Source organism: Narcine bancroftii, chromosome 3 (assembly GCF_036971445.1).
Source record: "Narcine bancroftii isolate sNarBan1 chromosome 3, sNarBan1.hap1, whole genome shotgun sequence".
NCBI lineage: Eukaryota > Metazoa > Chordata > Chondrichthyes > Torpediniformes > Narcinidae > Narcine > Narcine bancroftii.
In genome coordinates this window covers 356,431,831-356,449,924 of record NC_091471.1, presented here as the reverse complement: position 1 = coordinate 356,449,924, position 18,094 = coordinate 356,431,831, and the positions used below count along the sequence as shown (strand labels likewise).

At 39.7% G+C, this 18,094-nt stretch overlaps 1 protein-coding gene across 8 annotated transcripts in view; it reads left to right on the top strand.

Moving 5' to 3' along the window:
- Positions 1-18,094, top strand: part of rnf213a (ring finger protein 213a) — a 187,295-nt gene that overhangs the window by 53,460 nt on the left and 115,741 nt on the right. For 7 of the 8 annotated variants that reach the window (XM_069929964.1, XM_069929966.1, XM_069929967.1 and 4 more), the window contains 3 exons: positions 5,456-5,554; positions 6,116-6,238; positions 6,331-6,520. In XM_069929964.1, coding sequence (XP_069786065.1) covers positions 5,456-5,554; positions 6,116-6,238; positions 6,331-6,520 — 412 coding nt within the window. Of the gene's footprint in view, positions 1-5,455; positions 5,555-6,115; positions 6,239-6,330; positions 6,521-18,094 lie in introns of those variants that run through there. The other variant, XM_069929970.1, reaches the window with a different exon arrangement.

Genomic DNA, 18,094 nt, shown 5'->3' with positions numbered 1-18,094 from the left:
TCATCATATTGAATAATTGCATCACCAGGTTCAGGAACAGCTGTTACCCCTCCACCCTCAGACTCCTCTACAACAAACAATGAGGGACTCATTTGAGGACTCTTACTTGTGCACTTTATTGTTTTTTTTTATATATTCTCTCTGTATTGCAGTCAGTTTGTTTTACATTTATCTGTTTACAGTTCTTTATTTGTTTACTTGTTTATGCTGTATACTGTTTTCTTTTTGCACAACCAATAAGTTGTAATTCTGCCTCGCCTGCAGGAAAAAAGAATCTCAGGGTTGTATGTGATGTCAATAAATCCGAAATCAAAGCGTGAAATGTAGAGTAACACAGCAGAGAAACAGACTTCTCGGCTCATGGGAGCATATAACAAACACCAGGAACCCATTAACACTAATCCTACATTAATCCCCTATTTTTCCCACATTCCTATCAACTATTCTACCATTCTATCATTTGCAGTCTAATTTTATCATCAACAAAATTAGCTCACTGCACTCATTTACATCACTAATCTAGATTGTAAATAGTGAGGTCCTTGCACTCTTCCTTGTGGCATCCTTTTGGTTACAATTTGTTAACTGAAATTAACCCACTTTGCTTTCAAATACTATTTCCCAATTATTGTGTACCAGATGCTAAGAAATCTTGTCTTTTTGAGTAACTTTTTATATAGCATCTGATTTAGTGCTTTCTGCAAATCTAGACATGTTCTAGATCCTAGTTTCCTTAATAATAGATTTCTGCCTTTTCCCAGTGAAACAAGTTGCGAAAACTGGCCTGAAGTTCCTCACTTTCTGTCTCCTCCTTTCTTGAATATTCATACTTATGCACTTTCTCAGTCTGATGGGATCTTAGAAATTCTAGGGAAACACAAAAGTGAAATCTAGGGATCTAGTTTGCTCAGTAGTTTTTCACCATCAGTGATTGTTTTAAGATCTAGATTTTTATTTCAATAGGTTTAATGTTTTGTTACTATGAAGACAGATACAAAATATTTGTTCATGTCTCAGCCTTAACCTATGTTCAGGGCAGCACAGCTAGTGTAGCGATTAGTGCAAAGCTGCTATGGCACAAACAATTGAGAAGGGTTTGAATTTGGTGTTGTCTGTAAGGAGTTTGTATGTTCTCCCCGTGACTGCTTGGGTTTCCTCCCAGTGCTCCGGATTTGTCCCACCACTCAACAAATGTACTACAGTTGTAAGTCAATTGGGTGTAATTGGGGGCCGGTTACCATGCTGTATGTGTGTATATCTATAACCCCTGGTATCCGGAACCTGGGGGGATTTTTAGATGCCAAATAAGTCTTTTTTTTTCTAGTTGCTTGAGAGTGCGAGTTGCATGATTGGTGAACTAATGGTGCGGCACGGCAATTTTAAACGTGGGCTTTTTTTAACATATTTATTTTCCGTGATTTTTGCCAGTTGCTTGAATTCCAGATAACAGGCGTTTTACTGTACCACTATTAATTCTCCAAACTCTTCCTCCAAATGACCAATATTTGCCTTTAGTAATATAATCTTTTTAATATACTTGTATAAGGTCCTGTTGACTTTTTACATTTATTGCTTATTTACACTCATTTTATTTTCTCTATTTGTTAGTCAACTTTTGCAGGGTTCTCAAAATTTTCCAATTTTCTGGCCTACCAGCAATCTTTGCAGCATTGATAGCATTTTCATTCAATTTAAAACCATTCTCAACTTTCTGACTTGGTTACAGCATCTTTATTTCTCAATGGAATCATTCTTTGATACAAATTACAAAATAAGACCATAAATGCTTGCCTACTCTCTTGCCTATTAATTCTTTTGACATCGGCACCACAACACTTTTGTAACTGCCTTTGTTTAGTTTTCAGACCTGAGTTTCAGTGGACACTGCCAAAATGAATGTAAATGCAATGTTATGATCACTCTTTCTTGAAGGATACTTCATTGTGAACTCATTGTGGTCTCATTACACACGAATAGATTTACCAGTTGGTTCCACATGTATAGTAATAAGCAGATAAATACTCTATGAATGTGTCCTGTGAGCAACCCATTTGCAAAACTGATATGTCTAAACTTTATGAAGATTAAAATGTTTCAGTACCCTAATTGCAAGCCTCCATTATTTCTGTTTATATTCTATTCTATACAGCGTTTTCAGCTGGAGGATTAAAGATCACTCACATCAGTGACTTCTTTCCTTTTTTTCAATGTTCTTCCAAACTGATTCTGAGCCATGATTATTTCTCACTACTACATCTCCTTACCCTTTCTGGCTCTCCTGCTTAAACTAGCTTATTTTGAATTGTTCAGATCCCTTGGCCACCAGATCAAACCACCTATTTCTTTTTGTGGCATCATTACATCTATCAGTCCAAATGCTGCATGCATTCAGATAAATAATTTGCCTTTTTACCATTTTCCCTACTTTAATTTCATTTACAGGTTCACTCTAGGCCATTCAGTGATTTGGATTCATTCCTGACCCCTTGTATAATCTGTGTGGAAATTGTGCATTCATTCTGTAACTGTCTGGGTTTTCTGGTTTTCTCTTGTATCCCAAAAATGTGTGGACTAATCAGTTATTTAAGCCACTGTAAGTTCCCACTAGAGTGCAGAACCTGGAGCATTGGTAGGAATGCAGGACGATGTAGTGAGTTAGGACAGGATTGGTGTACAGATATGTGTTTTCTATGCTATTATCTTTGATTTGCAATGTTGCATTTATTGCCTTATCCATGCTCTTTAACTTTCTAAATTTTTCTCACTGCAATCTTCGCCACACACCCTAATTTCCAGAATGCATGCGACTGAAAACAGAAAGAGATGTGAAGCATTTGGATAAATGGTTTTTATGCAAATATTGGAGATTCATAATGGAAGTCCATTCAGAAATCTTATGGCAGAGGGGAAGAAGCTGTTTTTGTATCGTTGGGTCTTCAGGCTCCTGTGACCCCTCCCTGATGATAGCAGTGAGAAGAAGGCATGGCCTGGGTGGTGAGGGTCCTTGATTATAGAGGTTGCTTTCTTGAGACACCTCCTCTTAAAGATGGAGTGAAAAATAATGCCCATGATGGTCCTGGCTGAGTTTACAACCCTCTGTAGCCTTTTACTGTACTGTTCATTGGCACCCAATCAGAATACTGCCCACTGTACATCTGTAGAAATTTGGAAGTGTCTTTGGTGACATAGCAAATCTTCTCAAACTCCTCACCAAGTATATCCGCTGGCTAGCCTTCATGATTGCATCGAGTTTACATTTTCATGAAATCAAGTCAAGTTGCCTTTATTTGTTGTTCATACCATAAACCTCACAGTGCACAATGAAAACGAGATTGCATTCCTCTGGACCGTGAAACTGGTTATTTACATGGATAAATGACCTTGGAAACAATTTTTATAAATAACATGTCACTCATGAAATATCACATTACATATGCTAGCCCTGTGTCCTTGGAGTTCAGAAGCCTCACGGCTTGTGGGAAAAAGCTGTCTCATAATCTGGTTGTGATGGCTTGAATGCCTCAGTACCTCTTGCCGGAAGGCAGGAAGGAGAACAGATTGTGGGAGGGATGTGTGGAATTCTGCATGATGTTCATGGCTTTCTGCAAACAACGACCATTATAAATGTCCATCATGCCAGGGAGAAAGACCCCAATATTCCCCTCAGAGTTCATTCCAAATTATTAGCAGCCCAAGCTCCAGATTCACACCTCTGACTCGATTAGGAACCCTTCAGCACCCTCTCGTGCCCCAGTTCCAATACCTAGTATCCCTTCAGCCAGTCATGAACCATTCTCCAGTAGTCCGCAACCTGGTGTGAATCCCTCAACTGCAGTCACCAGCAGCCTGCTTGGGTTCCGGTCTCAAGTCACTTCAGCCCCCTCCTATGGGTACCGTCCCGTGGGTCGTCTCCTATGCTTATCCTTCTCAGATTCTCCGTGACCTGGTGCTCTGCGCCAGTCCTCTGCTTCCCTGGAGTCTGCAACCCCTCGTGGCTGGTGCCAATCAAGGGCGCTACCATCTCGGGGGCAGACCTCGTGGTCACAGGATTTTAGAATAAAGCCATTGCCGATTCCAATTCTTTGGCTTGGCTTCGCGGACGAAGATTTATGGAGGGGTATGTCCACGTCTGCTGCAGGCTCGTTGGTGACTGACAAGTCTGATGCGGGACCGGCAGGCACGGTTGCAGCGGTTGCAAGGGAAAATTGGTTGGTTGGGGTTGCGTGTTGGGTTTTTCCTCCTTTGTCTTTTGTCAGTGAGGTGGGCTCTGCGGTCTTCTTCAAAGGAGGTTGCTGCCCGCTGAACTGTGAGGTGCCAAGATGCACGGTTGGAGGCGATATCGGCCCACTGGCGGTGGTCAATGTGGCAGGCACCAAGAGATTTCTTTAAGCAGTCCTTGTGCCTCTTCTTTGGTGCACCTCTGTCTCAGTGGCCAGTGGAGAGCTCGCCATAGAACACGATCTTGGGAAGGCGATGGTCCTCCATTCTGGAGACGTGACCCACCCAGCGCAGTTGGGTCTTCAGCAGCATGGATTCGATGCTTGCGGACTCTGCCAGCTCGAGTACTTCGATGTTGGTGATGAAGTCATTCCAATGAATGTTGAGGATGGAGCGGAGACAGCGCTGATGGAAGCGTTCTAGGAGTCGTAGGTGATGCCGGTAGAGGACCCATGATTCGGAGCCGAACAGGAGTGTGGGTATGACAACGGCTCTGTACACGCTGATCTTTGTGTGTTTCTTCAGGTGGTTGTTTTTCCAGACTCTTTTGTGTAATCTTCCAAAGGTGCTATTTGCCTTGGCGAGTCTGTTGTCTATCTCTTTGTCGATCCTTGCATCAGATGAAATGGTGCAGCCGAGGTAGGTAAGCTGGTTGACCGTTTTGAGTTCAGTGTGCCCGATGGAGATGTGGGGGGGGCTGGTGTAAAGGCCTTTTAAAGCCTGTACAGGGCTGATGGTAGTTGGCCTGAGCAGGTGGACTCCCTGCTTTCTACGGGTCCGTACCGGCATTGTCTTTGCAGCAGTTTCAAAGCATCACCATCTTCGAACCTCCTTACTGTGACCACCAGGAATCTAGCAGCCTTTTCCTTACCCCTTCAGTCTTTCCGTATATTGAGCACTTTCCCTTTACTTTCTCAATCCTGATGCAGGGTCTTGAACCAAAGCTTCAGATGCTGATTGACCCACTGAGTTATTTCAGCGGTTTAATTTTTGCTTTCAAAACACTTCTTGAATGAAGCTTCAGGTCACGACTTCCTAATTACCCCACCTTCAGCTCCGTCCATTTTGACATTGTTTTATATGTTTATCGCACTCGGGGACATTTTACAATGTATTTGCAAATTGTTGAATGATGATGTCTCCTTTTGGTTATACAATCTGTTGTCACTTAATTGAATTTCTTTGATCTTAATCATGTGCAAATACAACAATATTTTCATTGTATCCCTTTATAAAGGTATGGGTCACTCTTATAACTTTGGACTTTGGAAATAAAAAGTGGACTTCTTTTTGGTCTGAAGGACTTATGAGTGATCTCGAAGGACGAATGAAAAAGGTAATGTATCAGGTCAAATGTCATGAAGATAATGTACTTTCACTTTATTTGCTCCCCACTTCACAAAATGTAATTGGTGCCAGCAAACCTATTACCTGATCCTGCTACGTTCGGGTATTTTCAACTATTCAACAATGGCAAGGAGTTAAACTACAAAGCACATTTGTCATCTGCTACATCTCGTGCACTTCCAAACAGCTTTTCTAAGTGTGCCCAAATGTAGGAGTATTCCTGCTCTCTGATTTATGAAATACATTTTCTGCTTAAGCCACTATCAGGAGTGAATGAAAATTTGTAGCAAATTAACAGCGTATGAACTGTGCAAAAGTTTGCCACTACAAATTAATGCTCTGCAAAGTGAAATATTACTTAACTCTCTACCAGATAGAATATCAGGTATTGTGGCAATTCTGACGGCATATTTTTGGTTTGAAAGATTAGAATATTAAACTCGGCAACCTATATTTTTTTGTGAAGCACCCTTCTTGTTATCCAATTTTCTCTCATGTGATTATCAGATTGAATTAGGTATTAACAAATAATATTTTTTGTTTTCATCAGGAGAAACCAGATCATCAAATTATAATCTACTGCAAAATATTTGAGGAGGCAATTGATTTGCATCCTTTGATTACAGGATGTTTTGAGAAATGCGCACTTGAAGCTGCTCATTCGATGTGTCAGGTATTCGTATTGCAAAAAGAGTTCTTTAAAAAAAATAGCCAATATTAATCCTTTTAAAGACTGGCATATACTTTATAAATTTACCTTTCCAGGACAAGTCTGAAGCTCAACTTTTGAATAAATTGGCTAATTATGATTTGACCAAATTTGGAAAATTGTTGTCAGCAATTATTGAAAATTCGTGGGAAAAAGACTACAGTGGAATGTTTTTGGAAGATCATGATTCGGTTATCCAGCATTTACTTAATTGGACAGCTGCAAGGTCTATCTTTCAGTTGCATGGTATGGTAAAAGTTTTCATATCTTTAATATCTAGTTAGTCATAAGAACTTGTTAGCATTGCAGGCCTTGATACTGGTGCAATTCATTTTAACTTGGGTGCTGCTTTGCCTGGTAAGTGTTGTGCAGAGTGGAAATTATCTGTGAACCACAGGGCACCTAAGAAGCATCAGAATTTCATCAGATGTAGGACTGTCCTTTCCAACTTTTCCAATGTTCTGTGGTATGATCCTGAGGAACAGAATTAGATTGATGATTAAAGATGAATAGGCAGTGGAAGAGAAAGTTGCTGCAGGCAAACCGCAAGTCGCCCGCATCCTGTGTGGGTCCTTCAGCCATTGAGCACCTTGCTGGCCTGCGGCCGTCATCACCATCCTGTAGGGTTGACTTCTCTACTTCTCCTTCTAAAGGGGGATGTGCTCCCCGTTTCTGGTGCCCTGCGCTGGTCTGCTGATTCGCCCGGAGTCTGTGGTTGAGCACAGGCACCACCATTTTTGGCACAGACCCAGCGGTTGCAGGATTTTAAAATAAAACACTGTCGGCTCCTTTAACAGGCAGTTTAAAGCCTGCATGGACCCGTTGGCATTAGGAACAGGCGGTTGAGTCCATTACAGCAGCTCCGCCAATTTTTTCTTTGGTTTGTTGGATAATTCCCAGTTGTATTACTTACCATCGCTCATTGTGTTTTTTGCTATGGGGGTTACAAATTATTTATTTTTATCAATTGCTTCCTGCATTATCTTCTCCTTCCAACATCTCATCACATTCCTGAGAATTTTTTGTTTTCATCAGGAGAAACCAGATCATCAAGTTATAATCTACTGCAAAATATTTGAGGAGGCAATTCATTTGCATTCTTTGATTGCAGGATGTTTTGAGAAATGCGCACTTGAAACTGCTCATTCTGTGTGTCAGGTACTATGAATATCTTATAGGGAACCTTGCATTCCAGGAGTGCAAAATCGAAAGGATACCTTTTAATTTTGAACTGAATTGTGTTTACAATTGCTCTTCTGCTTCTTTCCTTTTGCAATTAATTCTTACTGAGATTATGATATAATTTTCCTCATTCCCCTATTGCTTTTCTATATCTCCCACATTCTTGGAGATGACCATTCAAGCCCTACCCTAATATAGACCTTTCCTTTCATTACCTCTGTTGCTAACCCATTTCTCTGTAACTTGAGTGAATAACCCTTCTATATTTCCAATTTGGATGAAAAGTCATCAACTCTTGTTCTTCAGCTACACCTTGATCACTTATATTTACAGAATTTTCTGTGCAGAATATTCATGGAAACATAGGAGATAGGAGCAGGAGTAGGTCATTCGGCCCTTCGAGCCTGCTCCTACATTCAACGAGATCATGCTCAATGCGCCAATCCTCCGGCACTATCCCCATATCTAATGACATTTGGAAAATTACCGCCAGAGCCTCTGCTATTTCCTCCTTCACTTCTCAATGTCCTGGGGAAGATCCCGTCTGGTCCCGGAGACTTATCCACCTTTATATTCTTCAAAAGCCTTAAAACTACACCTTTTGTAATCTCTATATTCCCCATATTTACCCAATTTGCTTTTTTTTTTATCTCACATCTCCCAATATCCTTCTCCTTAGTGAATACCGAAGAAAAGAAACTGTTCAATATCTCCCCCATTTCTCTAGGCTTCACACACAGTTTTCCGCTCTGATTTTCTAAGGGACCAATTTTGTCTCTAGCTTTCCTCTTACCATTAACATATTTGTAGAACTCTTTTGGATTAGTTTTCACCTTGCTTGCCATAGTTTCCTCGTACCTTCTTTTAGCTTTCCTAATTCCTCTCTTAAGATTCCTCTTACATTCAATGTATCTTTCAAACATCTCCTTAACTCCATGCTTCTTATATCTAATGTACGCCTCCCTTTTTCTTCGAACCAAGTTTCCAATATTCCTTGAAAACCACGGGTCTCTCAAACCTTTTGCCCCTCCTTTTAACCTAACAGGAACATAAAGTTTTTGCACTCTCAAAATCTGATCTTTAAAAGACTTCCATCTCTCTACTACATCCTGCCCATAAAACAAATTGTCCCAATGCACACCCTGCAAGTCCTTTCGCATCTCCTCAAATCTAGCTTTTCCCCAATCAAAAACCTCAACCCTTGGCCCTGACTTCTCTCTTTCCATAATGACATTGAAGCTGATGGCATTATGATCACTGGACCCGAAGTGCTCGCCAACACTAACCTCCGTCACTTGACCCATTCCATTTGCCAACAGTAGATCTAACACTGCTCCTTCTCTGGTCGGCACCTCTACATATTGTTGTAAAAAACTATCTTGCACACATTTCACAAACTCTAACCCATCCAGTCCTTTCACAGAATGTGTTTCCCAATCTATATGTGGAAAATTAAAATCTCCCACAATTACAACCCTGTGCTTATCACAAATATCTACTATCTCCCTACAGATTTGCTCCTCTAGGTCTCGGTCCCCTCCGGGTGGTCTATAATACACCCCTACAAGTGTAACCTCTCCTTTCCTACTCCTCAGTTCCACCCAAATAGCCTCCGTGGATGTGCCCTCTAATCTATCCTTCCTAGGCACCGCTGTAATATTTTCCCTGACAAGCAATGCAACCCCACCTCCTCTTGCCCCTCCAACTCTATCACACCTAAAACAACGAAACCCAGGGATATTCAGTTGCCAATCACATCCCTCCTGCAACCATGTCTCACTAATCGCTACCACATCATACTTCCAAGTATCAATCCACACCTTCAGCTCATCCACCTTTTTTACAATACTCCTGGCATTAAAATATATGAATTTCAGAGATTTCCCAATTTTTAATCCCTGTTTTCCCTCATCTTTAATAACAACATTATTTACTTTTCCTGCCAATTGCCCTTCATCTTCTTCCAGAGCATTTCCCTTCTCTATCACCTGCCCATCCATATTCAAATACTTACTACAAACTTTCTTTGTTTGCATTCTAACCTTCTCCTTACTGCTCTGTACTATTTTGTTCCCTCCCCCCAACTATTCTAGTTTAAAGGATCCTGAGTAGCCCTAGCAAATACCTCTGCCAGGATTCTGGTCCCCCTGGGATTTAAGTGTAACCTGTCCTTACTGTACAGGTCACATCTCCCCCAAAAAAGGTCCCAGTTATCCAGAAACTTAAAACCCTACCCCTTACTCCACCCCTTCAGCCACGTGTTAATCCTCCACCTCATTCTATTTCTATTCACACTGTCACGTGGCACAGGGAGTAATCCAGAGATTACCCCCTTTGCGGTCCTTCTTTTTAACTCCCTACCTAACTGCCTGTACTCACTTTTTAGGACCTCTTCTCTATTTCTCCCTATGTCATTGGTACATGTACCACGACCTCTGGCTCCTGTCCCTCCCACTTTAGGATATCTGGGACACGAGCAGCAACATCCCGGACCCTGGCACCAGGGAGGCAAACCACCATCCGGTTCTCCTTGCTGCGTTCGCAGAATCCCCTATCCGTCCTCTTAACTATGGAGTCTCCTACCACAATTGCCCTCCTCTTCCTTTCCCTCCCTTTCTGAGCTACAGGGGCCGACCTCATGCCAGAGGCACAGCCACTGTCGCTCCCCCCAACCTTTTTTTTTTAATTTTTTATTTTTCACACCATAAATCACAATAGCCATGATATACACTTTTTCTTTTTCACACATTTACAGTGACTTTTTCTCCCCCCCCCCATCCTCCCAAGCCACCCCCCCACCCCCCACCCCTCTCATCCATTTTAGGTATACAATCTAGGTTGCATTAATTCAGTCAGACAATGTTGTCATTCAACAAAAATACACCAGAAATTCTACAGAGTCCATTCTTTTCTTTCCTTCTCCTTCCATCAACTTAGGTAATGTTTGTCCCCAGTAGGTTTTCGCTATTGTATTTAATGTAAGGCTCCCATACTTGTTCGAATATTTCAATATTATTTCTTAAACTATATGTTATTTTTTCTAATGGAATACATTTATTCATTTCTATATACCATTGTTGTATTTTCAAATTATCTTCCAATTTCCAGGTTGACATAATACATTTTTTTGCTACGGCTAGGGCTATCTTAACAAATCATTTTTGTGCATCTTCCAAGTCAATTCCAAATTCTTTATTTTTTATGTTACTTAGGAGAAAGATCTCTGGATTCTTTGGTATATTGTTTTGTGTTATCTTATTTAATATTTGATTGAGATCATCCCAAAATTTTTCTACTCTCTCACATGTCCAGATTGCATGAATTGTTGTTCCCCTTTCTTTTTTACATCGAAAACATCTATCAGATACTGTTGGGTCCCATTTATTTAACTTTTGCGGTGTAATGTATAGTCTGTGTAACCAATTATATTGTATCATACGCAGCCTCGTATTTATTGTATTTCTCATCGTTCCAGAACATAATTTCTCCCATGTTTCCTTTTTTATCTTTATATTTAAATCTTGTTCCCATTTTTGTTTAGTTTTACCATTTGTTTCCTCATTCTCCTTTTCTTGCAGTTTAATATACATATTTGTTATAAATCTTTTGATTAACATTGTATCTGTAATCACATATTCAAGGTTACTTCCCTCTGGTAAACTCAAATTGCTTCCTAATTTATCTTTCAAGTAGGATCTCAGTTGGTAATATGCCAGCGCTGTATCTCCATTTATATTGTACTTATCTCTCATTTGTTCAAAGGATAAGAATCTACTTCCTGAAAAACAATTTTCTATTCTTTTAATCCCTTTTTTTTCCCATTTTCTAAAGGAAAGGTTGTCTATTGTAAAAGGGAGTAGCTTATTTTGCGTCAATATTAGTTTTGGTAATTGATAATTTGTTTTATTTCTTTCTACATGAATCTTCTTCCATATATTGAGGAGATGGTGTAATACTGGAGAAGTTCTATGTTGTACCAATTTTTCGTCCCATTTATATATGTGTTCAGGTATCTTTTCCCCTACTTTATCTAATTCTAGTCTCGTCCAGTCTGGTTTTTCCCTTGTTTGATAAAAATCTGATAGGTACCTTAATTGTGCGGCTCTATAATAATTTTTGAAGTTGGGCAATTGTAAGCCTCCTTGTTTATACCATTCTGTTAATTTATCTAGTGCTATCCTCGGTTTCCCCCCTCTCCATAAAAATCTCCTTATTATTTTCTTTAACTCTTTGAAGAATTTTTCTGTCAGTTGTATTGGCAATGCCTGAAATAAGTATAGTATCCTTGGAAAAATGTTCATTTTAATACAGTTTATCCTTCCTATCAGTGTTAGTGGTAGCTCTTTCCAATGCTCTAAATCGTCCTGTAATTTTTTCATTAGTGGATTGTAATTGAGTTTATATAATAGGCCTAGATTTTTGTTTATTTGTACACCTAGGTATCTTATTGCCTGCATTTGCCATCTGAATGGGGATTCCCTCTTAAATTTTGAGAAATCCGCGTTATTCATAGGCATTGCTTCACTTTTATTTACGTTTATCTTGTATCCCGACACTTCTCCATATTCCTTCAATTTCTTATATAGTTCTTTTATTGATAGTTCTGGTTCTGTTAAGTACACTATCACATCATCCGCAAATAGACTGATTTTATATTCCCTGTCTTTTATTTTTATTCCTTTTATATTATTATCTATTCTTATCGATTCTGCTAGTGGTTCTATAGCTAGCGCAAACAATAATGGTGATAGTGGGCATCCCCTGCCGCGTTGACCTGCTTAAGTTAAATTGCTTTGATACATGTCCATTTACTGTCACTTTCGCTAACGGTCCCTTATATAATGCTTTAATCCAATTAATATACTTCTCCGATAAACTGAATTTTTGCAATACTTTGAACAAGTAATTCCATTCTACTCCGTCGAAGGCCTTCTCTGCGTCTAAAGCAACTGCTACTGCAGGTGCTTTATTTCCTTCTACTGCATGAATTAAGTTAATAAATTTACAAATATTGTCTGTTGTGCGTCTTTTTTTGATAAATCCAGTTTGGTCTAAATTTACCATTTTCGGTACCTGTTCTGCTAATCTGTTTGCTAATAGTTTAGCTATTATCTTATAATCTGTGTTTAGCAGAGATATTGGTCTATATGACGCTGGTGAGAGTGGATCTTTCCCTTGTTTTAGTATCACTGTAATTATTGCTGTTTTACATGAATCTGGTAAGTTTTGTGTCTCATCAATCTGGTTGATTACATCCAGGAGGGGCGGTATTATTAGGTCTTTAAATGTTTTGTAGAATTCTATTGGGAGTCCATCCTCTCCTGGTGTCTTATTATTTGGTAAATTTTTTATTATCTCTTGTATTTCTACTGTTCCAAATGGTTCTGTTAATTTATTTTGTTCCTCTATTTGTAGTTTTGGTAGTTCAATTTTAGTCAAAAATTCATCTATTTTCCCTTCTTTCCCTTCGTTTTCGGTTCGGTATAATTGTTCATAGAATTCTCTGAAGTTTTCCTTAATTTCTTTTGGATTATATGTAATTTGTTTGTCTTTTTTCCTTGTTGCCAATACCATTTTCTTAGTTTGCTCTGTCTTAAGCTGCCATGCTAAGATTTTGTGTGTTTTTTCACCTAGTTCATAATATTTCTGTTTTGTCTTCATTATATTCTTCTCCACCTTATATGTTTGTAATGTTTCATATTTTATTTTTTTATCCGCCAATTCTCTTCTTTTGGTTGTATCTTCCTTTATTGCTAATTTTTTTTCTATGTTTATTATTTCCCTTTCCAACTGCTCTGTTTCCTGGTTATAGTCCTTCTTCATCTTGGTTGCATAACTTATTATTTGCCCTCTAATGAATGCTTTCATTGCGTCCCATAGTATAAACTTATCTTCCACTGATTCCGTATTTACTTCAAAGTACATTTTTAATTGTTTTTCAATAAATTCTCTAAAATCCTGTCTTTTAAGTAGCATGGGGTTTAATCTCCATCTATACATTCTTGGAGGGATGTCCTCTAGCTTTACTGTCAGTATTAAGGGTGAATGGTCCGATAGCATTCTCGCTTTATATTCTGTTTTTCTTTCTCTATCCTGCATACTAGCTGATAACAAAAATAGGTCTTTTCTTGAGTATGTTTTATGTCTAGTCGAGTAGTATGAGTATTCCTTTTCTTTTGGGTTTTGTTTCCTCCATATGTCCACAAGTTTCATTTCTTGCATTGATTTAATTATAAATTTGGTTACTTTTTTCCCCGTTTTATCCATATTTGGATCCAAATTCAGATTGAAATCCCCTCCTATTAGTATGTTCCCTTGCGTATTAGCTACCTTCAAAAAGATATCTTGCATAAACTTTTGATCTTCTTCGTTAGGTGAATATATATTAAGTAGATTCCAAAGCTCCGAATATATCTGACATTTTATCATAACATATCTCCCTGCTGGATCTATTATTTCCTCTTCTATTTTAAATGGCACATTTTTGCTAATTAATATAGCCACTCCTCTTGCTTTTGAATTATACGATGCTGCTGTTACATGTCCTACCCAATCTCTCTTTAATTTCTTGTGCTCCAATTCAGTTAAGTGTGTTTCTTGGACAAATGCTATATCTATTTTTTCCTTTTTCAGTAAATTTAGTAGTTTCTTCCTTTTAATTTGGTTATGTATTCCATTAATATTTAAAGTCATATAGTTCAGCGTAGCCATTTTATATTTTGTTTATCTTCTCTTTCCGTTTTTCCATCATTACCTTTCCTCCTTTTCCATTTCTGTTTTCTTATTTTCAGCTCTTTACCAGACAACATTCCTACAACATCCAACATTTTCCTTATTCTCCTATTTCTATCTTCTTTATCCCCAATCTCCCCTTCCCCTCCTGAGTTGTCCTTTATCCCTTGTCGGACAACCACATCTCCCCTCTCCATTTGGATTTGCGAATCCACTCGCAAAGCGTCAACTGATTTTGCAGTGACCGCTCTTTTCCCCCCACCCAGCCCCCCCAGAAAAGATTTCACTTTTCATATGTCACAAAGGTCACTCTTTTAATTCCCTCCTTATTCTCTCTATTCCATTACCTTCCCTTATTAATTCTTGTCTATACTATCTATGTTTTCCTCTAATTACAGATACTTTCACGTATGCCCATTGTCTCTATTCACTCTTATACCTCTTTACCCGCATACATATCAATCGTGGTCATTTTTACTCTCATTACTCGTCTTCATCCCTCAGTCTATTTTTGTAATTGTTCTGCAAATTTTCGTGCTTCTTCTGGATCCGAGAACAGTCTGTTTTGTTGTCCTGGAATAAATATTTTCAATACCGCAGGATGCTTCAGTGTAAATTTATATCCTTTCTTCCATAAAATCGCCTTTGCTGTATTGAACTCTTTTCTCTTCTTTAGGAGTTCAAAACTTATATCTGGATAAATGAAGATTTTTTGCCCTTTATACTCCAGTGGTTTGTTGCCCTCTCTTACTTTTTCCATTGTCTTCTCCAGTACCTTTTCTCTTGTAGTATATCTTAGGAATTTTACTACAATAGATCTTGGTTTTTGTTGTGGTTGTGGTTTAGAGGCCAATGCTCTATGTGCCCTTTCTATTTCCATTTCTTGCTGTAGTTCTGGACATCCTAGGGTCTTAGGGATCCATTCTTTTATAAACTCCCTCATATTCTTGCCTTCTTCATCTTCCTTAAGGCCCACTATCTTTATGTTATTTCTTCTGTTATAATTTTCCATTATATCTATTTTTTGAGCTAGTAGTTCTTGTGTCTCTTTAGTTTTTTTATTAGATTCCTCCAATTTCTTTTTTAAGTCTTCTACCTCCATTTCTGCTGCTATTGCCCGTTCTTCCATCTTGTCCATTTTTTTCCCCATTTCTGTTAAGGTCATATCTATTTTATTCATTTTCTCTTCTGTGTTGTTTATTCTTCTTCTTAAATCATTGAATTCCTGTGTTTGCCATTCTTTAAATGACTCCATGTATCCTCTAACAAGAGTAAGTATATCCTTTACCTTGCCTTTCCCTTTATCTATTTCACTGTATTCTTCCTCTTCTTCTTCCTCTGGGTTGGCCATCTGTTGTTTCTTTGGTGCCCTTTCCTCCTCTTCTTTCTTGTTTCTATTGTCTTCTGTGGTCTCTTCTTGCTGCAGGTGTTCTGCAGCTGTCGTTGCCGGCTGTGGAGATCGACTCCCCAGCTGGTCCCCCCTCCCGTCGGTGTGTTTTTTTTCATGCGCATCGCGCATGCGCGACTCTTCACGCATGCGCGGTTGCGCACTTTTTCTCGGCTCTGTGAGCTATTGTTGTAGTTCTTTTTCTACCGACCTGAGGTAGTGGGCTCCTCTCTCCACAGCGGGCCTCTTCGGACAGGTAAGGCCTTCACCTTTTTCCTCCGTTGTCTTCTCTTCCTCTCTTCTTACCGTTGATTTTGATTTTTCTCCTTTTGTCTCCATCTTCTTTCCACTTTTATACTCACTTTTCTTTAACTTGTATTTCTGTGCCTTTGTATTTTCTCTTGTTTTTCCCGACTTTTCTGGAGAGGGCTGGAGTTCACCGTCCAGCCACTACTCCATCACATGACTCCTCCGCTCCCCCCAACCTTGATGTCCCCCTCAACAGTGCTCAAAGAGGCGTACTTATTGCTGAGGGTTACATTCACAGGGCTACTCTCTGGCACCTTACTTTTTTTTGTCCCTCTCCTAACAGTTACCCACCTTTCATCCTCCCGTGGCCCTGGCGTGACCACCTGGCTGTAACTCCTGTCTATGACTTCCTCTGTTTCCCTAACCAGCCTGAGGTCATCGAGCTGCAGCTCTAGTTCCCTAACACGGTCCCTGAGAATCTGCAGCTCGACACATCTAGTGCAGATATGGACATCCGGGAGTCTGGAAGACTCCAGGACCTCCCACATCTGGCACTCCTGACAACACACAGCCTTAACACTCATCCCTTACCCCAATGAAGTAGTAATAAAGACTATCTACGCTCGCTCGACCAATGGCCGCCTCCGACGCCGACTCCTCCCCGCAGACCCTGGTAAGAGACTTTTAAAAAAGTTTTCTTACTTGCCCCGGACTCTTTTCTTTTCTGTCCTCCTCTCTCCTTTTCTCTTCTCTCCTCTCCTCTCCTCTCCCTACTGCTAGGCTCTGTCCCCAGTAAGAGTCTTTAAAAAGACCTTACCTTCCCGTCACACTCTCCTGTACGCTCGCTCGACCAATGGCCGCCTCCGACGCCGACTCCTCCCCGCAGACCCTGGTAAGAGACTTTTTAAAAAGTTTTCTTACCTGCCCCAGACTCTTTTCTTTTCTGTCCTTCTCCTCTCTCCTTTTCTCTCCTTTTCTCTCCTCTCCCAATTTGCCCAATCTTTCCTCAAGTCATTCCTGCCATTCCTGTTTACCTCATACCTATCACAATCATGGAAAAAAAACACACCGACGGGAGGGGGGACCAGCTGGGGAGTCGATCTCCACAGCCGGCAACGACAGCTGCAGAACACCTGCAGCAAGAAGAGACCACAGAAGACAATAGAAACAAGAAAGAAGAGGAGGAAAGGGCACCAAAGAAACAACAGATGGTCAACCCAGAGGAAGAAGAAGAGGAAGAATACAGTGAAATAGATAAAGGGAAAGGCAAGGTAAAGGATATACTTGCTCTTGTTAGAGGATACATGGAGTCATTTAAAGAATGGCATGATTGTTCCCTCACATCTTCCTTGTCTCTTTCAAACATCTGTCATCAGCTATTTTGTCCACTGCCCCCAGGAAACCAGCTTTTAATTTCTGAAATTCCCATCTCTTGTTATCAATCTCAAATTTTGCCTTGCTATATTTCATTAGGAGATTTGGTATGTCACCAAAGACCTACAAATTTCTACAGGTGTACTGTGGAGAGCATTCTGACTGGTTGCGTCACTGTCCGGTACGGAGGTGCCAACGCACAGGAAAGGAATTGTAAATTTGGCCAGCACCATCATGGGCATTTAATCTTCCCTCCCATTAATGAGACCTTTAAGAGGTTGTGCCTCAAGAAAGCACCATCCAGGCCATTCCCCTTTCTCTGCTACCATCAGGAAGGAGGTACAGGAGCCTGAAGGCACCCACTCACCATTACAAAAACAGCTTCTTCCCCTTTGCCATTACCTTTAGATTTTTTTATTTTTCACACTATAAACCATATTGATCAAGATACATACATTTTCCTTCTTAAATATATACAGTGTCGTTTTCTCCCCCATTACCATTACCTTTGCCTTTACCTTTAGGTAGTTAATGAACAGTTAATGAACCTTTTTTTTTGCACTACTTATTTTTTAAAATCTTTTATTTGTTAATTGTTTAGAAACTTTTCATCTTGTGCTGCCCCACATTGCAGCTGCAAAACAACAAATTTCATGACACATGTTTATGACAATAAACCTGATCCTGACGACATTGCACAGTTTTATTATTCCTTTATCCTACAGACACGTCCCTATTAGCTGGTTTACTTGCTACCAGAACCCCGACTTTTATCGAACGTCGTCAGGAGACAGAGATGGTGAACATTCCTTTGATGGAGCTCTATTTGCCATCTAGATCATTTATAATCTACTTCAAAGTTACTTCTTCACAATTCCTTTCCTACATTGCATTCA